The sequence below is a fragment of the Zosterops lateralis genome, assembly GCF_965231275.1.
Source record: "Zosterops lateralis genome assembly, chromosome: 3".
Taxonomy (NCBI): Eukaryota; Metazoa; Chordata; class Aves; order Passeriformes; family Zosteropidae; genus Zosterops; species Zosterops lateralis.
Window position 1 is genome coordinate 22,265,617 of NC_139764.1, and position 24,081 is coordinate 22,289,697.

The 24,081-nt window shown below is 43.2% G+C and overlaps 1 protein-coding gene across 1 annotated transcript in view; it reads left to right on the forward strand.

Annotated features, from left to right (window-relative positions):
- COQ8A (coenzyme Q8A) overlaps positions 1-24,081 on the forward strand; it is a 41,500-nt gene that overhangs the window by 4,942 nt on the left and 12,477 nt on the right. The window contains exons 2-6 of the mRNA XM_083856713.1: positions 6,009-6,203; positions 8,432-8,842; positions 9,801-9,867; positions 17,070-17,150; positions 23,003-23,125. Coding sequence (XP_083712839.1) covers positions 6,027-6,203; positions 8,432-8,842; positions 9,801-9,867; positions 17,070-17,150; positions 23,003-23,125 — 859 coding nt within the window. The 5' untranslated portion in view covers positions 6,009-6,026. The remainder of the gene's footprint in view (positions 1-6,008; positions 6,204-8,431; positions 8,843-9,800; positions 9,868-17,069; positions 17,151-23,002; positions 23,126-24,081) is intronic.

Genomic DNA, 24,081 nt, shown 5'->3' on the forward strand with positions numbered 1-24,081 from the left:
AGAGCTGCTGTTGTTCTCAAGACTTTTGCTTTAGTAGTGGTGTATTTGAGTCTAAAAGAATCTGCACTTCTTTGTGAGGCATAGCACTTTATCAGTTTCCAATTCCTAAATTGGACTTGATGTGCTTTTGGAAAGTCAAAACTTCCAATAAAAACAATTGTAGCATAACAGTGTATGCAAGAAAGAATTAGCTGCAAGTTGATAACCACCTCCATTTATAGTTTATATTCTAATTCAGAGTACAAGAGCAGTGGGGAGCTCTGTTGATTCCTGGTCAGAACTGTGCATCAGAGGGAGCTGAGCTTTGGTGCTCTCTTCTGCTCTAACTGCTGAAGTGGCTGAGAGAATAGAGCTGCTCTGCAGCCTTGGGGAAGGTGTTTGTAGTGTTCAGATTTTGTTTGAAGCTCAGTGTTTGGGTTTGATCAGTGAAGAGCTTTTTTTGTAACCTTTTTATAAATACTGCTAGATAGTTATTCAATATGGATGTGGGATTTGTCTTCTCAAGTAATGCTGTATGTTACCATTGATAGGGTGACTTGGCACTAGTGAACTGTGCATTTGTGTAAACTTGCCATAAACCTAAATAAAGGTTCGTCTTGTAGTAGCTCTGTTTAAGTACATGCTTCAAATATTCTATCTGCCAGAATCTCATATTAATCTGTGTGCTTGAAGGTCGTGGTCCATTTTGATTTTAATATATTATTGTTGTTGTTGCTGAGTGAATGATTTACATGCATGGGAAGTAATGTTAATCCAGAGTTTATCAGAATCATTCATCTGAATAAAGTTACACTTAAGACTTTTGGGCTATGCAGAGGGTGCAGTGCAATGCACTTGTAAGTATAGCCCACTGAGTAAAAAGGAGAGAAAACCCTTTTTTTTCTTGTCCTCTTATTGTTTCTCCCTTTCCTCTTGGTAACAGAGGTAATACAAGATTGTGTTTTGGGTATAAATACAACTCCAGGTTGAATCCATCCCCATGGCCCAAAACCTTTTGCAAATGAGATAAATAATTTTTTTTTTTTTTTTTTTTCCCCAACTGCAAAGACTTAATTTTCAGAAGCAGACAGAGATCACATTCTTGGGGAAAAGTGAAGGAACAAGTGACCTTAAAATGACAGGAGCTGAGCTGGATCTACCTCAGTGTAACAGCAAACAGTGTGTGCCCAGGACAGGATTTATTAGTTACTGTGTCAAGGCATATCTGAAGTGACCTGTAATGAGGCCTGTGCTCTCTTAATTGTGGTCAATCTTCATCATGGCTAAATTATTTCTATGTCTGTGTGGATTGTTTCCATCTGTGGGTAGAAGCATACTGTGTTAATTCCAGGCACGTGGGCTGTGACTCTGCTGTTGCATGTCCCCAGACATTGTCCAGAGAGAAGTAAACAGGACTGGTGGTCCAGAGCATTCACTTTGCAGGATGTATCTGTGCCTAAAATAAAGCAGGCTGTGCTTACTTTTAAAGCGTCCAAGCATTCTTTTCACTCTTATGTGTGTCAAGCCATTTATGGGGAAAATTGGGTTTTGAACATTTGCCAAAAAATGAGTGCTAAGCCTTCTGAATTTTGGTGGAAAGAGGCATTCGTCTGCCAAGTAGCCCATTTTTATCAGTGTGTGTACTGCTATTGTAGTGATTAGGGAGCAAACCAGTTCCGCCTGCCCTTCAAAGGTGTTTGTTTTAAATGGCATTGGCAAACTGCTCTGTGCAAGGGTGGTTGTAAAGCAGCTTTCAGAGACTTGATGAATTCAGCTTAAGGGGGCTTGAGTGCAAGCCACGGGGCAGAATCAAATATAAGGGTCCTTACCTCTGTTACAGGTCACATCTTTAAAGACATTTCTTTTGAAGCTGCAATGTACAGCAGTTATGGGGAAGGGAAGAATGAAGGATAAGATAAGCAAAGTGGGTTTTAGTTTGATTTAAAGGATGATGGCAACTTCTTCCTTTTAAAATGCTGGTTTTGTGCCCTGCATGGTTAAAATTTGGGTCAGCTGCAGCACAAGGCATCCAGCTAATGAAAATACATCTAGGCAGGGACCTGGCAATCTGGTATCAAAGGAACTGGTGGGGAGGTGTGTGATGGAACTGAAAAAAGCCATGAATTAAAGGATCACATGAAAGGGTTGGTATGGCAACAAACATAAAAAGAAATGGAAGAAATCTGTAAAAAGAACAGTTACAGAGCAGCTTAATGAATAATAGTTATATTGAACTTAGTCTACTGTTGGTTCATGGCCAAAAATGTCCTGAGTATCTGGCCTTCTGCATCTTGTTTGTGGTGTTTATTATTTTTATTCCATTATGCTCTTGCCACACTTGCTCTGATGGTGTGGGTAGTTATAACACTGAAGCCAGAGTTTTAGTCCTTGTTTAGATACAACTAAGATAACAGTGATTGCAATAAAGGATAATGGATAGAGGGAAGATGTAGAAGCTGTTTTCTCTTCCTGATATGTGATATCTAATTATCTGCCTTACTACCTGTCCAAGTGAATATTATTTTATTATTAATTTTCATTTATTTAGCATTTAAGTTGAAGATAAAGAAGGCAGCTAAAACTGCAAACCTGAGAGGGGGAGTATGGGCTGCTGTAAAACTGCTCTAGTTTTGTTTGGGGGATTTTTTGATGTTTTTTCTTTGGTCAATTATTTTATGTTATGTTGTTTTGTTTTTTAAATTATTCAACGCTGTTTGGGTGTTTAGCAAAGTGTTGATAGTAGAAGTAGTTCTCATAAACTAAAAGAGGCTGTGTTGTCATGCACAGAGAACTTTCAGATTTGTTTCTGGTATTTGTATGATTAAAAATCTTATGTTTAAACTTGATCCATCCTGTATGTGTGTGTATGTATGTGCATATGTATGTCTGAATAAAGCTTTTCACTGTACAAGCATCTGGAAGGAAGCTCATGGAGTGTGAAGCAGGTCTGTGTATCTGTAGGAGCACATATTGGCACATGGAAAAGAAAGGGAATGAATGGAAGAATGTGTTTCTACAGTGAGACAAATATATGATTTCTTCTGTTGCTTGTAGTGAAGCTCTTGGTTTCTGTTCTGGGCCTCTGATAAGCTGTGTGTTTCACTACACTTGCTTAAACCTTCAGTCTGATGATCTGGAATGTTGAAAAGGGGAGGAAACACTTGGCAGCCAGTCACTCTAAAGAGTGGTGGGTTGTGAGGCTGAGGATTGTTGCACACAGGAGGATCCCAGGCATTGGTTTAGTTTTGCTGCTCTAACTGGGCTCTGAATCAGGTGTCATCTTACCTGTAGGAGCCTCTCTGCCCACCGTGCAGACCTTGCTTGGTCTCTGAGGATGACTTGGCTCGAGCTTCCTCGTACTGGAAGGTGTGGGGGTTTTCCAGGGGTTCATTCAGCTCTGAGAAGTTTACTAAGCCAGATCTGTGACCCTGCCTATTTTTGGAAAAGGGCTCACGATTAACACTTGTCAGCCCTCTTCAGTTCAGGTTAGAGGCCCACTGACAGCTTGTGTAGACACCACTGACTTGTCCATGCTCTGTGCTAACAGTGCTGACTTTGCTAGTGCTGGATAAAGAACCCTCAGGGAGCAAGTCAAGTGTGATAGAGACTTTGTACTAATTCCACTTGGAACCACTCCCTAAATCTCTTTCTGATAGAGCCTGCTTGTACTGTATTTATTGATTTAGGAGGGTATGAATAGAACTTGTCTTAGGGGGAAAAAATGCTTTGCCTGCTGTCTGTGCTGGGAATTAACACAAGTGTAGTTGTTGGGTACAGTACCAGCCTTCTCAAAAGTATGTGCTCCCTCTGTCTCAGTTTTTGTGTCTCTTGTCCTTGTCTGTGCTTATTGCTTTTTCATAAAAAAAAAAGAGGTAATTTTCCTAACGCTTGGTTATTTTTTTTGTGCGTAGTCTTTTACCTTCTTGATCATGTAGTATATATTTTATTTAGAATAGTCTGTCCTTTGGCAGCACTGCATAGGAGCATGTTGCTGATGTTTGAGCTAAGAAACCACTTACCTGGTACCAAGGTGGTTATAGCTGCTCTGCAGAGCAAATGGGGCTGATAACAGGGAAGTCTGAGAGATATTGGTAGGGATTTGCCCAGTGTAATGTCTTGTAGCCAAATCTATGCAGGGCAATAGGTACTCTTTGCTTGTTGATATATTTAACAGTGGAAGGTTGAATGAGTGATGTGCAATATGTGTTATCTACTTATGGCTGCATTAGCTTCCCTGAAATTTTGTTTGGAGACTTAATTATTTAAAAAACCACACATTTAGCATATCATAACTGTCACTTTATTACAAGGTCTTTGGCTGGTTTTGGGTGAAAGAAGTGTGTAGTTTTACTGCGATTGATTAGTAAAAATAAATGTTAAAAATTTGTGTGTGTATGTTGTCCAAATCTGTATTGGCTTACCTTTTATTGCCCTTCTTGGGATGGAGGAAATGAACTTTTTTTGCACTCAAGCTTTCCTTGCTGCTAATACTTGTGATCAAAAAAGCACTTATTTCTTAATAGTGGCAAACTTTGAATGGTCTCATTTCAGCTGGGTCAGTACTGGGTTTTTGGCTGGCTTCTTTGCCTGGCTCTGAATTAGAAGGACAACGTGCATATAAATGCTTTGAGCTAGATCCGTGTGGAAATTTCCAGTGTGAAGATGTTGGGGTAGAAAAACACTTCCTGTTGACAGAGTAGATTTCCTTACCTGACAGGCAGCTTTTAGGTTTAAAAGTGCATTATGCTAGGTTAAAACAAATCATAGAGATTAAACTCAGAGAGATGCAGGAGTAAATTTCTTAGAGATCTGGAGCATGTGGATAGGTCTTGTAATGAGAACCACAGAATAATGACCTAGGTGGGCTTGATTTTTATTTTATAGCTAATCTGTTACGGCCAGAACATTTTTTTTTTCTTTCCAAATCATTACACAGACTGCTGTATGGGCAAGGCTGGACCTTAGTCAACATCTTGTTCCAACTACATGTTTCTGTTTTCTGTGTCAGTAAAGATGGGACCATGTGCAACTGAGCCAGTCCTGGAACTGTGACCCTGTCTGTGCTTTAAAGGTGTAGCAGATGAGTGAAATAAGCAGGTGAAAATCTCCCCTGTAAAGTGGTTTTGCACCCCAGCCCCTGGATTTCTTTTAAGTGAACCACAGTGATGTAGGACAGTCACTGTTCTGAGCCTGAGCTTGGTTCTAGGCTGAGCCAAAGGAGTTGATGGAGATTACTCTTGTCAGACACACTCTGTCCTGCATCCTGCAGTGCCCAGTTTGTATTTGAGGACACTGAAATCACACAGGCTGTTAGAAATCTGAGATGGAACCCCTTGAAAAGGAAGGGGGGCTGAGTCAAAAATTCACTGTAGTGCAGCACTTTGCAAATGCTCTGGGAGGTAGGTGTCGAGAGTGTGCTTAAATTTCCAATTAAAAGCAGCAGAGTGAGCTACGAGTTGGGGACAGAACAGACTATGGAACAGGATACCTTTGGAGGATGGACAAAGCTTAATCACAGGTGTGGGAGTAAGGAAATTTGGCTATGTAAAATGAGCAGGCACGGCTTCAGGGCAGGAATGGAATGTGACAGGGAACTTCATCCGTGCTATCAGGACCTGAGAACATGTTCCAAGGCCCCATAATAATTAACGGTCAAATGTTAATGTTTTTAATCCACTTCTAACATCTGGAAGGAATCAAGGCAGTCTTTGCAGTGTTTACTGTCATCAACCTGTCTTTGCTTGCCCTGGTCAATGGTAACTTGGATATTTGTATGGAGTCCTGGAAAGTTATGCTAACTCCTGAGAACAGGGTCAGTTCTCTTTTCCTGCTAAGATGAGATAACCAGCTGCCACTCAGGCTGCCCTGGGTGCTGTCTGGGCTGCAGACAAGGGCCCACAGTGGCTGCTTGCTAAAGCAGGAAGGGGTTTGCCCGGGATGTGCTGCCAGCTCTTAGGGGACACGAAACCTGTTGCAAACTTGTTCTTGACATCTTGTCTCCCTGCCCCCTCTCCCTTTTTATCTTTCAGCACAGAAAGACGTCAGTCATGGCGGGTGATGCCATCATGGTCATGAGGGGCTTGACCAAGCTCAGTAAAGCGATCCTGGAGACCCAGGCAGGACAACTTCGGCAGGTGCTCCTCGGGGGAGATGCGGTCACCATTGCAAAGACCCTCCAGGCCACTGCTGAGGAACAATTCAGTTCTGCCTTGGGGAAGGTGCAGGTAAGCAAAGATCTTTGTGCACAGTCTAGTCTGATGTTTTGCTTTTTCTCCAGGTACTTTTTTGGTTTTGTTGCGTGGGTGTCTGGGAACTCACATCTTGAATGAGAGCCTTGTTCTGAAGTGCGGGATTGATAGTAATAATAGTTGTTGCAATGCCCTGGGAGTTCTTTGGAATCTGTGGTGTGTGGAAAGTGCTTGGACAGGAATGGGAGGGGAATGTTAGTGTTTTTATTACTGAGTATTTAAGACATGCTGAACAAGAAAAGTACTCTGTTCATCTTGTCAAAGTTCAAGCTCGTGCTCAGATTGGTCAGTGGGATTTTTATTTAGAGTCTCCTTTAAATTTTGGGCATTGATTTACCTCTCTTTTGGAGAGCCTTGTGTGAAGTAGCTCTTTTAGGGTGCACCGGATTTATCTCAGTGCTGCTTCCTTTCTTGGCAGAATTGGTGCACGTGATGTTTTTGAGAGTGGCTCAGGATCAGGTGTTTGCATGTTCACCACTTACAGCCCAGGCTGGATTTTTGCAACTGACTTTCAAATGAGGAACATCAGGAAAACCAAACAGCAGCTTCTCTTATCAGAGATGGGGGCAGATTTATAAGAGCTTCACATTTGTGTGCTGTCATCTTTTGAAAGCAAGGGGCTTATCTGTGATACTTCTCTCTCATCATCCTTTAGAAGGAGTTTGTAGCTCAGATGATCATTTTTTAAGCAGAAACTAACGAATGAGATTTTGATGGTTTTTATGCAATGAGCAATCTATAGCTTCAGTCCTGGAATCTGGGCCTGTGTTTTCTTGGTTCTGTTTAAGCTTGAAGTAGAACTAACTTGTGTGTTTGTTGATGGGGATAGTGCTTTGTCTTGTCATTGTCCTCCTCTTGCACCCAAGAGGAGATTGAGATGATGTTTTGTTTCTGTACCTGTTTCTCTGTACAAGAGAAGCCCAATGAGCACAACTGCAGAATGCTTGCCCTGCATTCTCTTCTTGCAATTGGTTGCAAGAGAAGCTGCTGCCAAAGCAGGGCTCAGTAAGAAGTCTAAAAATACAGCATTTTCTGTTCTGAAGAGGGGAAGATCTTTTACATGAAGTTACAGGGGTTTAGCTGTCTGGCATGTTTCTAAAAATCTAAGTATGGAAGTAAGGAGGCTTTCTTGCTTGGTCAGTATTGTGGGCCACAGTCCCCACCTGTAAACATTTCTCCTCTCCTCCCCCGCTGTGATGTTGAGGTTCAGAATAGCGTGAGACTTGCTGAATAACAGGAAAGACCATGTTCAGGTGTTTTTCTCTAAGGAAGGGAAATTTAATTAGTGTTTAGGAAAGAGATTGAAATATGCTACCTGCTTGCCTGACCACAGCAGGATTTAAAATCCTGTTGATTGCCTGTAATAGTCATCAGTTATTTTACGGTATTGCCACTGCTGAGATAGGTAACTAAAATATGTCAAGGAATAAGTGAACAGGAGATAATGCTCTGCTGTTTATTTTTATTTATGTATTTATTTTTGACTGAGGAGTGTTAAGAAATATCCGGACTTTGTGGGACAGCTTTTGCAAGGTTAGAGAAAAGTGGTAGAAGAGAAAAGTGTCAGTAGAGGCTTGCCTGGAGTGTTGCTGTTCCCAATGCTGTTATCCTTGCTGCAGGCACAGAATTTTATTTATTTTGGGATGACAACACATAGTTTAGTGGTTGAATAATGGAATGTGTTTTGCAGTTGGTAGTGTCATGGCTGTGAAAGGCTGAGCTTACTGTGCCTGTAAGTAGGTATCTGGTATTGCTTCAGGCTTTGGGCTTGGAAGTGCTCATGTTGTGTGACTGCAAACAGGATGGGAGGAGGGAAAACAATGTTATTCTTATGTGATATTGCATCTCCCATCACCTGTTGTTTCTGAGCAGTGCATTGCTTCTAGTGAACTTCCACTTTTAGTGACCCTTTCTGGCAGAGCGTGTAAAAACGAGGTGTCTCCAGTTATGGATACTTGAGAAACTTAAAAAATTTGTTCTATCAGTGGAGTTAAAAGGTTGCCAGGGATTTCAGGCATCCTCAGTGTCTCTTCCTTTCATTTTTGTCTCTTACTGTGAATGTCTGCAGTGCCAGTCTCTAAATCTCTATAATTCCTTACTGTGGAGACATGACATTTAGCTGCATGCTCATCTCTGAGGACCATGGGTGGGTAGGGAGCAAGGTTTAAGATCTTTTCTTAAAGTATTTCAATTATTGTTTGCAGGAACTAGGCAAACAGCAGGAGAACTTTACTGACTTTGGTGAGGATTTTGGGAAAGACTATGACTTCTCAGCCCGAGAGCCATCAGCTACTCCAATGGACTTCTCCACTGCCCCTGGCAAGGCTCAGGAGCACAGCGCTGAAGGCCCTGCTTACTCCTACACAACAAATGGACCTTTTAGAAATGTTGATGAGACTGGAGATTCTGGCATGAGTCAGAAGCCTTTCCCTCCCAAAATGGATGCAAGGTTGTTTGGAGGCATTAGAGACTCTGGAAATCCTTTTGCTACTGCCTTTGGACAAAACAGAGCTTTTCACCAAGACCATTCCTCTGTTGGTGGATTAACAGCTGAAGATATTGATAAAGCCAGACAGGCCAAAACAGGTTCAGGGCAGAAACCCTACAAACAGATGGTAAGTTGTTTTAATTAAGGATTCTCAGTACTGTGGTGACTGTACTAGATTGTCCTAACTCTCCTTCTTCCGTGTTTCTCTCATTTCTTCCTCTTCTGCTAGTCCCATTTTGGGAGGCAAAAGAGGGAAGTGTCAATGCTCATTAACCCTGTAATCTTTATTCTGTCAGCAGCTTTTCAGTCTCTCTTTTCACACTTGCTCCCTCTGTCAGATAATCTGACATGAGAGGATGTTTAAAGAGTTGTACATAGGCTTAGAATTGGACCTAAGCTCCTCACAGTGGAGACTGTGGCTTCCTGTGTGGCATCTTGCAGTTGTAGAGGTGGAGGCAATGCTGCCCTGAAGCATAAATAGATTGGAGAGTAGCATAGCTCACAATTGTTGCTTTAGAGCTTCATGCTCTTGAGTGCAGAACTCACAAGTGCAGATGCTTGTCTGCTCTGACCTTGTGTCTCCTTCCCCACATCCAGTATCAGGTGCCACTGTGGGCTCACTCACTCAGGATATTTGATGAAACTGTATACCTAGCTGCTCCTGCTGTTGTGTGGAGGAACTGTCTACAATCCTGTGAATCTGATGACTCTCCATGTGTTCTAATTCCATGAATGGAAGGGAGTTTGGGCTAGCATTGTGCAGCTTCTCCAAGTTTAAAATACAAGGCTGCTGAGTTGAAAGTGAAAATGGGGTTTCCAGACATGGTTATCACCTCTTCTGTCTTTCCCACCCTCTTGTCCTCTCCTCTGCTCAGTGTGTGTGTTTCAGTTTATGATGTGTCCATTCTGCACCGTATTCCCTTGAAAATCTCCCATTGGATACAAAGCTCGGGTTCAATGAAAGCTTTCTGCAGCATGGAGTTGTTCAGGTGCTCTGAGCTGTGCTCTGACTTTGCAGGTGTCTGACCAGGTGCCCAGTTAATTTGTGGATTTCTTGTTCTGTTTTTCCCCTCTCTCCACTGCAGCTCAGTGAGCGGGCGCGGGAGAGGAAGGTTCCTGTCACCAGGATCGGCCGACTCGCCAACTTCGGAGGTCAGTTTGCACTGCCCTGTTTGCCCTGGCACCTGCACGGGCTGTGGCAGGGCTCCTGCTCTGCAGCATTGCCTGCTGCCATCTGCCACTTCAGCTTGCTAATAGGAAAGTGCTTTCCCACAAACAGCTTAGTTAGCTCAGAGCTCCATTTGGGCTTTTTCATTGCTCTTAAGAGTTTGGGGCAGATGACTTGGGGGTGCACAGCAGAGCTGCAGATCTTCATGGTGACACATACCATGTGGGCTGTGCTGTTCCAATGGGAGACTGAGGTGCAGGTTGTTCCCCACCTTGTACAAATACCCCAGTCCTGCACATGTGATTGCACTTTGAGGAAACTCTCCCAGTTCTTACAGTGAGCTGTTACTGTCAAGCAGAGACAGCTGGAGCAGCTGTTATTTTAACTAATCTTTTCCCAGCCTTATCCTTGCTACTTCTCTGAACAATGTTTAAATACAAAACATATCCTCCTGGTATTCCTTTTTGAGCAAGGGGACATGATAATAGCCAAGGCTTGATCTACTTAGCCATTGCTTGTAGACCATTTTCTCCTAGGAAGGATGTAAATTCTGAGCTTGTCAGATCAAGCTAGCTGAAACCTAAATGAATTTTACATGCAGAATGGGATATCAAATTACTATATCAAAAAGCAGCTAAATATCTTAAGTAATATTGACAGATGATGCTTACTTAATATCTTGTATCCAAAGCCATCAAAGGACTTAACATGTTCCTGAGGAAAAAGGGATCACAGTATTGCAGGTGAAGAGATGAACACAGCTAGTGCTACTTGGGTAATCATTGGACAAGGAGTCTGTCTGTTGCTGTGGTTGGGTTTTTTTGTGTCTGTACTGTTTTGACATAGTGGCCTATCTAGGTTGTGAACAGTCTCTTGTGGCTCTTGTGATTCTCTTCCACAAAATTTGGTAGAGTAGCCCATGTACAAAGTAGACATCCTTCTGTTACAGATCCCAGAAGAAAGGAAAATAATCTGTCAAATGTAATTCGGATCAACTATTATATATTAAAAAAATGTTCTTTCTCTGTGTCCTTTTGTCGGACTGATATGCACACTAGGAGGAGCTGGGGCAGGGGCTGATCCTTTGCAGTGCAGGAATAAACATCAAGTGAATTTTATGATAAGTTTTTCATGTCTGTCAGATCTCTTTAACCCTGAGTCTATTGCAGGCACTCTGGCTTCACAGCACACTTAGTATTCCTTAAGGGGAAGCAGGGTTCATGATCTGCTTTTTGGAGTAACAAGACATCACTTTAAAACTCACTTGACTATGTTCTTAAGCTCTAGTAGCATACTGGTCTCCATTCTAATCTAGCCTTGAATGTTATGAGGAGTATCACAGCACTTTTATCTGTCATCTTCTGATTCATCTGTTGCTGCTTGCTGGCAGCTGGTGGATGTGAAGTGGCAGATGACCAAATTTTCTGTGGGCTTTGGGTTCCAGTGCTGTTGCTTTATGTTCCACCTTTTGGCACCCGAGGCTGTTGTGTGAGGGAAGGCTAACTCATGCTTCTAGGGGAAGTATAACCTGTCTTCTCCTAACCTTGAGTTAAAAACCAAAACAAATAGCCACAACCACTAAGGGAGAGTAGGAAAGAAAGATTCTTTATAAGCAGCATCTCCAGATACCTGTGTGTCATTTATTTCTTTTGGTCTTGCTACTCTCCTCCAGTTGTCTGCTTTATATGATGAAAATAGCTGGCAAGACAGAATGCTTGCTTTTAGAGGGCTTCCGGGGGAAAATTCTTTTGCAGAAGTTGTTCAAATTCTCTGGTCTCTGCAATCTCTTGTTAGCATTCATTGCTTATCTTTCCCTCTGAATTTTAATTTACATCAGCAAAGAGAAACAGTTACTGTCAGTACAGTGGCTTAGCAAACAACAGATGTGGTCTATAGGTAGTTTATTTCAGTTTAAGATATCCCTTGGTAATATTTTGGGACTTTTTACAAGGGTAAAATAGGATGAGGGATACTGACTTTAAACTGACAGAGGGCATGGTTATATTAATTGTTAGGAAGAAATCCTTTATTCAGAGGGTGGTGAGGCACTGGCACAGCCTGCCCAGAGAGGACAGGGATGTCCCATTTCAGGAAGTGTTCAAGGCCACATTGGATGGGGGAGGATGAAGAAATATTGCAGGAAATGTCACTGTTAACCTGTAGAATATTACTGAGCTGGCTATGTCCTTGCTTCCTAGGACATTCAAATTATTAGAATCAAACCAGGAATGGCAGGTGATGAGGGGGTGATTATTTCCTGCTCTACTGCCTGGCTCTTTACATTGCCTTAAAAATAATTAAGGGCAGGAGGCTGTTCCATACCTGTGAGGGAATGTAGCTTAGAGCAAGTAAACTTTTTGTGCAGGAATTTTCTTGTGTGCTTTGGGATGCCATCTGCATTTGAAGACCCCAAGAAATCATTCTGGGAAATAAAGTGGTTGAGGTGGATTCTTCTCCTACAGCCTCCACACCAGTCAAACTAGCATTTGATTTTTATTTTAACTGTTAAAAAAAAAATAAAGCTCACTTTCCCACCTTTATTTCCATATTAGAACAGAATTATTTTAGGGTTGGATAAGATGGAATGATGTTGAGTAGGTAAAAAACAGAGTTCATATAACTGTTCCTGGGGTTCAGATAGCTGAATTCCCATGCTATTGGCATGATCCCATTCCTCCTCCTATCTTTGCTTGTTTTCTTTCATTCCCTCCAGTGTTATAGGGAGTGTTCAGCTGTGTGTCAGCCATGATGTCAAGACACTCTGGTGGGTGATGGACAAATTAGCAACAGGAGGGAGAAATAATTGGACTGCTGAGTTTGCCTGGCTTCTCACTCTTCTGTGGGCTAAGAACATTTTACTGGAAAGATTGAAAATCATATTTTCCAACACTTGCATGTAATACTGAGCTAATATGGCTCTGTGATTAGCATCAGATCCTCTACTGAACTTCTTAGCCCTTTATATGTATTTTTCTATGCTTCTGGCAGCAGCCAGAGTGACTGCTGGTAGGTGTATTTATAGTACTAAATAGTATCCTTGACTTTTATTTATTTGTTCTTCCCAGGATTGTAATTGACAAAACAAAATTTTCTGCAGTTTTTTTTGTTCCATGCTTGTTTTGTAGCCTGATGGCTCATCAGTTCCACCTACTCAGTTCTTGATCTTTTTTTAATTTCCATTCTCCCTCCCTTGCCTTATTTGATTTTTCTGAGCGGCTCCTGTCTCCCTTAATCATATTCCTGGTTTCTAAGTTTATTATTTTAATGATATAATAAGATTCTTTTGCAATAAAGAAAATTCAGGAAGCTTGTGGTGAAGTCCAGATTTAATGTGATTTTAACGATTTTGAAAACAACAAAAGCAGAAACCCAGTCTGTTGAGGTATGTTAGTAAAGTGCATGTAGGCCTGACAGCTGCAGGATTCAGACTGTGATGTGAGTGGCAAGTGAGTGTCTTGGGTTTGCTTGCCAAGGGTTTGGCTGTGTGGTGCCTTCTGTGAGAAGCTGCCAGAAGCTTTCCCCGTGTCCAACTCCAAGGTGGCTCCAAGCCAAGGCCATCAGCAATGGTGGCAGTGCCCCTGGGATAAGAGTTAAGAAGGGAAAAAAAACCAGCACAAATGCAGCCGGAAAGAGGAGTGAGAGAAACAGCCCTGCAGACACCAAGGTCAGGGAAGAAGGAGGTGGAGAAGATGCTCCAGACGCTGGAGCTGAGGTTCTCTGGCAGCCTGTGGTGAAGGCCATGGTGAGGCAGCTGTGCCCCTGCAGCCCATGAAGGAGCCCACAGTGGAGGAGATAGATGCTTGAGGAAAGCTGTGTGAAGCCCACACTGGAAGAGGTTTGCTGGCAGGACTTGTGACCCTGTGGTGGCCCTGTGCTGGAGCAGCCTGTTCCTGAAGGATTGCACCCTGTGGAAGGGGCCTGTCTGTGGAAGGGGCAGTCTGTGAAGAACTGCAGCCCATGGAAAGGACTCATATTGGAGAAGTTTGTGGAGAACTGTCTCCTGTGGGAGCAACCCCACGCTGGAGCAGGGGAAGAGTGTGAGGAGTCCTCTCCCTGAGGAGGAAGGAGTGGCAGAAACAATGTGTGGTGGACTGACTGTTACCACCATCCCCTTCCCCTTGGGTTGCTGGGGAAGGGAAGGAGGTAGAGAATTCAGGAGTAAAGTTAAACTCAGGAAGAAGAGAGAAGTAGGAAGAATGTCTTTTATGATTTAGTATTAATTTCTCATTATCCTACTCTGATTTGATTGGTAATAAATTGAACTAATTTCCCCAGGTCGAGTTTGTTTTGCCTGTGATGATGATTGCTGAGTGATCTCCCTGTCCTTATCTTGACCCAAGGGTGACTTGTTTTTGGTAGCAAGTGAACAGCAGCAGCTAAGCCCCATATAGCTGCTTACTCATTTCCTCCCACTGCAGGAAGGAATAGGAAAGAGCCAAAGGGAGAAAACCTGGGAGCTGAGATAGTTTAAGAGGGGAAGCAAAAAAAGCTCCATGTTCAAGCAAAGCAGCAAGAAGAGTTCATTCACGACTCCCTGCTGGCAGGCAGATGTCCAGGTACTTCCTGGGGAGCAGGACCTCAGCATCTGTAGTGGTTCCTTGGGCAGACAAACACCTTAACCCCAAACATCCACCCCTACATCCTCCTTTTTTGCAAGCTTGACTGCTAAGCAGCAAACACTGTGATTATAGGTTGAAGATGCTTGAAGCCTTTGTTTAAATTTCAGATCTTTAATGCTTAGCAGCTTTAACCATGCACTTGTTACTGCCTGACTTTAGTTTGTTTAAAACTGTTGTTTATTGGTGATTTGGGTTCATCTTTTTTGGGAATTGGACAGAGTGAGCAGTGAGGAAACTGTAAGAGCACCTATTGAAAAAGCAGCTCTTTTTCTAGTGCAGTCTACAATATTAGTACAGATACTCAGCTGTGCACATCCCTGAGAGGGAAGGTAGAAAACACATTCGTTTGTGGTCTGATCTTGCCCACACTGATGCCAACCCAAGCTGCCTTTAAACAAGCTGTAATAACCTTTCCAGCTTTATTCTGCAAGACAGAGTAGAATCTGGTTCCTAGTATTTAATTTACCTTTGAAGTGTCTTAATGATGAAGAGATTAGAAACTTCAGATATGTTTTCTTTTATGTCCAGGGAGTAAATCTGGTAATTTTTAATTAGAGATATTGAACATAGAACCTTTAGAAGACAATGTGATTTTTTAATTTGAAACCAATGACTGCCAGTCAGTTCAATCTAACTCTGATAATGACCAAACTGACTTATGGTGGGGAGCATTGGTTTAGAGGTGGTGAAAATGGGATTGAGGCCAACAGAAATGTGAGTGATATTTAGTCTAGAAAAATCACATCTTGTTGATAAGATATGTCTTTATTGACTTCCTGTCTGACTCTTGGTACTGTCTGCTCCAAGTTACTGTCTTGCATGTGGGATCTGATTGGAAATGATAATGTATCAGCATTTTAGTAGGTGTTGTTTATGCTATGTTTGAAAAGCTTTTTTGCTTGTTTTCTGTGAAGCCTAGGGGTATTTTTCTCACTTTGTTTAGCTAATAAAATCTCTGGATTTCTGGTGCAAAACACTAGTTCATTGGCGATGCATGGTTTGGCACAATTGAAGGGTCTGCACGAGTTAGTTACTAACATCAGACTTCCTTCAGTGCTGCAACCCCATAGAAAAACTTGCAGAAAAATATAGAAAAATTAAAAAAACCCCAAACCCCCATACAAAAACCATCCCACAAAAACCCCCACCAAACCAATCAAAAAACCCAAACCCCAACCATCTTGTAATGTCACTGATGCCTCCAGTGCTTCACCTTATGCAGTATTCTCTGGCCCCAGTGCATGTAGAGTGTAAGATTGAAAGTAGAGCTGTTTGTGAGGCAGACAAACTATACAAGCCTGAAATTGTATGGGGAGGGGGAGGTTGCCTGATGAGAGAGAGGAGAAACTCCAGTGCAGGATGAGGGTCACCTTCTTTGTGGCCAGGCTTTCTCACTTGAATCTACAAAATTTGTGCATGTGGTTCTCCTTGCACACGTGCAAAATGCCATGTGCTGGACAGCTCTGCTTCCTTCATTGTGCTGACTTTGTTTCCTGCTTGTTTTACCTGGGAAGTTTTCCAGTAGTGCCTTGAGGAGGGCTTGGGGCATTTGGAAAGCAGGTGTACCCAGTACTGTCAGGAGTGTAGGAGGGAGTACGGCACAGCGGGATGCACCATTGCTGAGGAGATGTGGAGCAGCACCATCTGTTCTGGTTGCTCATGTCATTTATTATCCAGAAAAATAAATATTTTGATATTGGGAAGGCAGTGAGACCTTTGGTAGTATGGATTGCTGCATGATAAGATCCATGCCTCGTTTAATCTTCGGTGCCTTTGCTCTGGTTAGCGGAGGCAGATAACGCTGCTTTTGTAGTCACAGCTTAACCTGTGGCTGTGAAGCAGCACCCTGGAATTCACTGCTTGCCAGGTTGATAGTGCCTGTGGAGTGCTGGTGTTTTGTCTCCTGCTCTCACTGTTGCTGTGTGGGATTAACCCCAGCTCCTTGGGACTGCAGGTTCCAACACTGCTGATATAAGGTGAGCCTTGGGGAAAAACGTGTTTCTGTTCGTCACAGCAAATGAGCACATGGAAGGAAGAGGCAGATAATGAGCACAATTAAACCTAATACTTAGACAGCAACGTTGCAAAACTTTATGCTCTATTGGCAGTGGCTTCTTCCTAAATACAGTTTTTCCTCCTGCTGTTGTGGCATGGTGGGGAGTGAGAGGGATTCTATTCCTTCTTGAGAATTGTATTTGAGAACCATGTTTATGAGAGTTTTGGCTTCTGGTTTTTTCTCTTCTTTTAAACTCCATGATTTGAGTCTACAGCAGGACATTAGCCAGAGCACAAAGCTCTGAGTAACACTTATGACATGCTTTATAAAAGCCAGATGTCCCAGACTGGCCTGGCCTATGATTCCTGGCTGGCATGCTGGGCTGAAGAAATACAGGAGAAAACTCCTCAGTGTTAAGTGAAGATGACTCCATTGCAAAAGCCAGGATGTTCTATTAGAGCTGTTGTGTGTTTGAATGTGTGGCTCAAAGTTAACTACCAAAAATGCCTCTGTATGTAGCTTGGAAGGATTTTTCATTCTGACTTGAGTCTTTTTTTTTCTTATTTTAAAGGACTGGCTGTTGGTCTTGGCATTGGGGCACTGGCAGAAGTGGCAAAGAAGAGCCTTAGACCTGAGGAGCGCAGTGGTAATGGTAAGCCCTTTCAATGTCCTTGCATTTTCTTTTTTCCTCCTCTTTGTTTTATCCCTAGACAGAGTTTACCTGCATTTGCAAGATTTGTATTCTTTTCAAGGCTGGGTGGTGAGACAGAATAACAGGGGATATGGGTAGTTCTTTTGTTTTCAATACTATTCTTCATCTCTTGGCTCTTCTCCCATCTCAGTACACCACAGCCTCATTGCATAGACAGAGGTCAGAGGAATATTCCAGAGAATGTGTTTATGCCAACACAATTTGTATAGTTTTACTTTCCCATAGCCAACTGTGAGGTTGAATACTATCCCTGTGTCCATTCTTGGATTGTCTTGACTTAACAATTTTTTTAAACTGCCCAGTGAAACCATGTATTTCTATCAGTACAGAAACTTTAGATGAACCTGTCTGAAAATTTTGTTAGTGGTTGCAGTCTGTTTGAAGTTAAAGGACATTCTGCCTAGGAGGAACTTGGAGGATGGCTGCTCTCTTGTAAGAGAGATAAAAGCACTTTATGCTCCTGTTAAATGGAAATTATCCATTTCCAGTATCTGTCTTTTGCTGCCTTCTAAAGGATTCTCATAACATGCAAAAGGCTGTGCTGTGCAAATTGACCTGATCCTCTTTCCTTTCCAGCTTATTTGGAGGTAAAATGCTCCTAAAGTTGTACCTGATTGTGTCATGGTGGCTTTCTTCTAAGCATATGTGTTGGTAAAATATTGTGGGGGGTGTGTGGGTGAATGGCTTGGGGCATAGAAAATTTAGGTGTTCTTCTGCAGAAAACATGAGATTGTTCTGAAGTTTATGGTTCCTTTCACTTATTTGTTATCCAGGAAAAGTTTTGGTGGGATACTGCAAAATTCAAGGTCTGAAACACTAAAAAAACAAAGCAACCAAACAAAAAAATCCCAACCAAAAGAAATTCCCAAACCATAAAACAACACTTCAGGATATAAAACACATTCCCATTAGTGGGAGGCAGGGGTTGTGGATGACCCAGGATTCTGCTTGTATTTGGAATACCAAAATGCAAATATTAACAGGAAGGCAATACAGAGCAGCTCAGCAGAGAAGAAGGATCCCTGGCAAAGAGTTCTTGTTTCTCTCTAAGACCTGAGGTGTTTGAGGATGGGTGGGTTTCTTTGCTTTGATTTAAGAATATGCACTCAGGCAAACACAGCTCATCCTGTAGAGAATCCTTGAAGGCTTTTTGCCTTCAGCACTTGGAATGTTTGACAGGTTGTTGATACCTGTTGGAAGCTGATTTGTGTTGCTTTTTACAGAGGCGGAATTGCTCAGCTGTTGGTATTTCTCTCCTTGCCAGAGTATTTCCTCATTGGGCACACCCCAAGTGAAAACATGAGCTTGCAAAGCTGCGAAGTTTGAGGGAATAACATGAGCTTTGTTCCTCTCTCTTAGAGCTTGAGAAGGATTGCTTTTTTTTTTTTTTTTTTTTTTTAAATTTAGAGGGCAGAAGACAGTTTCTCCTTGCAATAAAGCAATGGCACCTCTAAACTTCTATCTTTTTGATGGGGAAACTATTATTTTTCTCTGTCAGAAGTCAGAAGCCTGCTTTACAGTCTTGAATCCTGCTTTGGGAAGAGTGATTTTCTTGAAGAAACCTTGATTAAAAATAAGGCCATGAGAACTGCCGACTTCAGTGCTAGGCAGGGAATTAGAAAATGACCTGGCTTTTATTTTTAGGTGTTTGTTTGTCTTTCCTTGTTGCTTCCCCTCTTGCTGTCAAGTCTGCTTAGATAAGATCTTGGAGCAGTGGTTTTGCTATAAAGGAGAGTAATATCAACAGTGGAACTGAGAATGGGCCAAGAGTGACAAGTGTGGAGGTGAGGCAAAAGTGAAAGATTTCCAGCTTTGTACTCTGGAGCTTCTCAGGCCAAAGACACAGGAAAGTTTCCAGGTGACTCAGCTACAGCCCCTAGCTCGTATCCTTGGATGTGTGTTTTCCACAGTATTAGAGTGGTGGGTAAGGCTCCATGAATGAGAGCTCTCTCCATGGGCTCTGCTCCTGCAGAAATGCACAGCAGAGGATAGGTGTAAAGTGGGAGTCCAAGATTCCATTTTCTTACTGGTTTCCTGACAGTGCCAGCCTGAGCTGTTCTTGGGGCAAATCTCATTACATAAGTACCTCTATGTTTCTTTAAAAATACTTTTCCTGATTTCAGCCTGAGGCATTTGTTCCCAAGTTTTGTGGCTGCCAGCACCGTGAGTTTGGGCTGAGAACCTGTCTCTTTTGAGAATGACATATTGTCCTGTTCGTGGGAAGCTGCTGGAGGATGTAATTTCTCTCCCTACTGCTGCAATATTAATAGGAACTTCTTGGCACTCCAGACTTAAGTGGGATGTGTGTGTATGCCCAAAGGCATGCCTAAGAATTTCACACTCTCACTGACACCCGGGAATAATGAGGAAAAGCCTTCTCTTAGTTGCCCTCCTCTCGCCTAGTTACTACAAACTGAAGTGTCTTCACACCTTTAAAATGGAGTCAGAAACACTGGTCCTTTAGTCTCAGCCCCTTAGCCAGACACTCCTGAGCTGCACATGATCTAGATAGCACAGCTTGTACTTCTTCTTTCCATTGCTGTTATCAGAGGGACTACAAATTCCTACTCTCCTGTATGTTCTGTAGCAACTGTGCTAGTGCTGATCCGTTTTTTCCTGCTCAGCTTCCTCATCCTTGTTTAGTGGCCACAGGACCCTTCTTTCCCTGCTTTGGATTGTCTGTGTTTCCATAAAAAATTCACTTCTTCAAGGACTTAGTCTAGATTAAATATGCCTGGTGCAAGGGTGAATTTCATCCTTTTCCATCCAAGCCTTATGTCCTGGGCAGAAATTCATTCTGCTGCCAAATTCTTGTAAGTCGGTGCAGGTTTGTTTGGGTTTTGCTGCCATCTTTAAGAGGTTGGGCTCATCTTATTTTGTTAAAAAGAGGATGACTGACTTGATTTCCAGTTCAAATTTTCCTGGTGGGCCGATAACCTCTGTCACTTGTGACTTTCATGGCAGTCTCAGTATTTAAAGTGTGTATGAAGTACACACTTGTATGTAAATACAGTATAAGGCCCACACAGGGTGGGAATGGAAAAACAGAATAAATTCCCAGGAATTAAAATGAGAGTGCCCAAATAAACAGCTGCTGATACAAATATAGAGACTCTGGGTTCAAGGACAACTTTGTCACTTATTAATGATCTGTCCCGGGCAGTTCTTCAGGCCCTGCACAAATGCCAGGCTGGACAGAGCTGGCATTTGGCCTGGATTTGAACACAGTGGGATTTTCTTATAAAAGGCAGTAATGCAATATCCTTGGGTTGTCAGTCTCAGTCTCAAGTTCTTAGGCCATGTTCTTGACTATTCCCTTGCCCCAAAGTTTCTGTGGCAGATGGTCCTAAAACAAATACAAAATCCAGTCACTAGTTCTCCATTTGACGGTGGCAAAGAAGGTGGAAAAGGAGTGATGCAGCTGTGAGTTGCACACAGGTTGGGAAAGGGTCATGCTGAATCACCTTGTTATGTGACTTCTTTTTGCCTTTTTTTTTTTTTTTCTTTCCCTGGGGAAATAAGTGAAACCCGCCTTGTGATCTGAAGATGGGGAAGAAATAATGTGCCAGCCATCTTTGGGTAAAAAGTTAACTCACTGAAAATCGGTGTATTTTTTCATGAACTTGTGGTGGGTTTTATCCCCACTCCTTTTCCACCAGCTTTGGAAGCCTGTGTCTGTTTTCTCTCTGGTTGCCATTGACATAGTACTGCTTTCCATTCTTGCTTCCAGGTCACCTTCTGATCATGCATACCCTTGTAGCAAAGTACATAAGCAAGAGCTGCTCCCGTGCTGTTGGGCTGCCTGGTGATCAGGTATTGCCCCTGGAGGCTTGACTTCAATGAGAAGCCTGCCAGAGGAGGATTTGGGACTGCCTGTGTTTGGCTCTTTCTCTGATAAGAGTTAAAATTGTCAGGGTTCACTGGCTTCTGGATGTGGCTTTAATCATTAACTAACCCCTTTATTCTGCTGCTGACTCAGAGGAGGATGTTTCTGTGTGCAGTGGTGGGAAGGAAGATAAGGCTTTGATTCAGTACTTTTCCTAGGTCCTGTGTCATCTCATACAGGGATTTGCCTCATCATTGCTAAGGACACAGTTTTCCTGATAGGACACTTGAGAGACAGCTTTTCCAGTGTGCAAAGCCAGATCCCTCTACCTGTTCATTCTCTAGGTCTCCTTACATCCATTATCCAGAGCAAAATGTGCTCCAAGGATTGCAGTGTGCTGGAAATGGTGAATTCCGGACCTCTCCTGCATTCCTGTATCTTGCCCTCAAGAGCAGGATGCCTGTCCTGTATACTCCTGGTGTTTTTATTCCTCTTTTTCCTGTACATTCTTGACTTGGGACAGGGAATGTTCCACATGCAGTGCCATCTTGCTGCTATCCCACAAAACAGATGAAAGAAAGAGGGGGGATGAAGGGCAGGAGAGCAGCCTGTACCTGGCACATGTGTGCTCTGCCAGTGGAGAGTTCTATGGAATCCCTTCTGCAGGGAAGGCCTGTAAGCAATCCATCTGTTTGCAGGGACTGAAGGGTGTCTGTCAGATCAGTAACATGCATTGGCACCTCAAGAAAATGGTACCACGTTGTGGGAGCTACCAGAGTTTTGACAGCAGTTACTTCAATGTCTCTTTTATTTCTCCTGTCCCCTGGCCAATCTAAGTCCCTCTGTGTACCTTCCTGAGAGCTACCAGGAGATGGAGAGGATCTCTGGCTTCTCTAGTCAGCACATAACATACCAGTGATTTCCATCTGCTGCCTGAGATCTCCAGGGCTGTTTTCATCTGCTGTGCCTTTTCGGGTGCTGCTTATTGTTTATGGGGGCTTCAGCTGTTCTGTCCTTTGTTCCTAAAGTATTCTAAAAACGATGTAGCTGCAAGATCAGCATATTAGCTGTGAGCTCTGCAGCCTGGCTGTAAGGCCTGACCTTCCTCCTGCTTGGCTCTCTGTCAGCAGGAGCTGATCTGCAGCCCCAGCAGAAGAGGTGGGTGGGTGTCTGCCTTCCCCTCTGTCCCTGCTCTACTGGGCATTGCCCTGGAAGGTAATTCTGGGTTGCCTCTCCCAAAGGGACCACAAACTAGAATGCGGGTCTCCTTCCCCTCTCCCTTAATTAAAAAAAAAAAAAAAAAAAAAAAAAAAGTGAAGTGGAAGGGAAGTGCTTCTTACGCCACCCAATCCCCCTGTTGCACACTTGGAACTGTGGCACTGGTGTGTACATGGCTGTGTGACCTCTCTGAGCCTGTCAGACATCAGGCTTTACACATGCTGGGGACAGGAAAGTGTGTGTTTGAGTGTGTATATTTTGGCCTTGTTCAGTGCAGACTTCCACATTAAAAAGTTTGGAAGAGCCTGTTGGCCAGTGTGCTTCCAAGGCTTTTGAGGATTTCTCCTTGCTGTGGCTCACTCCTGCTGCCCTTCTGAGGCTATGGCTGTGCTGCAGCCTGTGGTGTGGGGCTCAGGGCACCTTTGCACAGTGTTTTAGGCTGTGCTGGCTGGCACAGTGAGTTCAAGCACCAATGTCTACCCAGGATCCCAGACAGTTTGCAGAGCAGCACAGACATTCTTGGAGGCTGTGACTTGCTGCTCCTGGCCCTCAAGCAACAATGTCAAAGTTGTCTCAAGGCACATGTACAACTTCAGTCTGTGCCCCTGGGTTGCAGTGAAGGCGCTCAGTGTAGTTCTGGTTTGATTTCCCTAGGGAAGGGCAAATCTCCTGTTGAATGTGGGCTAACAGAGTGAAATGGGCTTGCCAAGAAAAGTGTTCTTCATTCATACTCTCCCCTTGCCCTCAGGGAAGAAAGCAGTGATGGATTCTAGCCCGTTCCTGTCAGAGGCCAACGCAGAAAGGATCGTGAGGACCCTGTGCAAGGTCCGGGGAGCGGCCCTGAAGCTGGGACAGATGCTGAGCATTCAAGGTAAGTGCCAGCACAAGTCCTCAGCTGTCCTCAGTGCTGCCAGGTGTCACACAGAGTCAGCTGTCTGCAGCCAGGCAGCATCAAGTGAATGTGGAGACTCTGAACAAATGGCTTTCTCCTGTGAGAGCAGTGATGGAAATGTTTGAGTTCCATCTAATCCCAGTATGAAATGAATAGATGCACACACTTACACACCACCACTCTCTCAATGTCCTTATTGTGTGTAACTGAAATTGGTTGACAGTAGGGTGACACTGTGAATTTTAGTGTATGTGTTACAAGCAGTTGTTAAGAAGTAGAGCTCTATTACACTCTAATTGCAGGTGTCCTGCTAGAAAGGAGGAGGGTCACAACAAGAATGTGATCCTGTTCTTTGTTCACCAGAAGTGGTCAAGGTTATATCCACAATACTCTCCCATTATAGCAACCTGTTTGTGGTTTATGTGCTCTGTGGGCACTGAAGCTTTACTGGAAAGGCCAGTACAGCTGATCATCTTATCAGGTATAAACCACTTATTTCATCCTGAGAAGACTTCAAACTGCTGTTTAACCCATCAAGCTCTGAGGCCAGTGACCACAGGTGAAGGCATGAGTGACATCAGTGTCTGCACTGTTAGGTTACCCCTGGGAGATGGCAGGTGTGCTCAGTTCAGACCTTATCTGGATCTTTCCAATTTGCCTTCCTGCCCAGCCTGATAGAGAAGGAAAGACCCAGCCAAAAATAGCTGTAAGACTTGTCTGGAAATAGCTTTCAATATTTTTCTGAAACTGAGCAAGGGTCTGAGTGTTTGAAGTACTCACTTTGCTTGGCTTGTGCTTCTACTTGAATTTTTGTAGGTATTAGCTGATGAGACTGGATCTAGTAGAGTATTAAATATTTTGGGCTCACCAACCAAACAAGATGAGTCCACTGTCCCAGAGAGCCCAATTGGTTTAGCTGGGTGCCAGGCTGATGG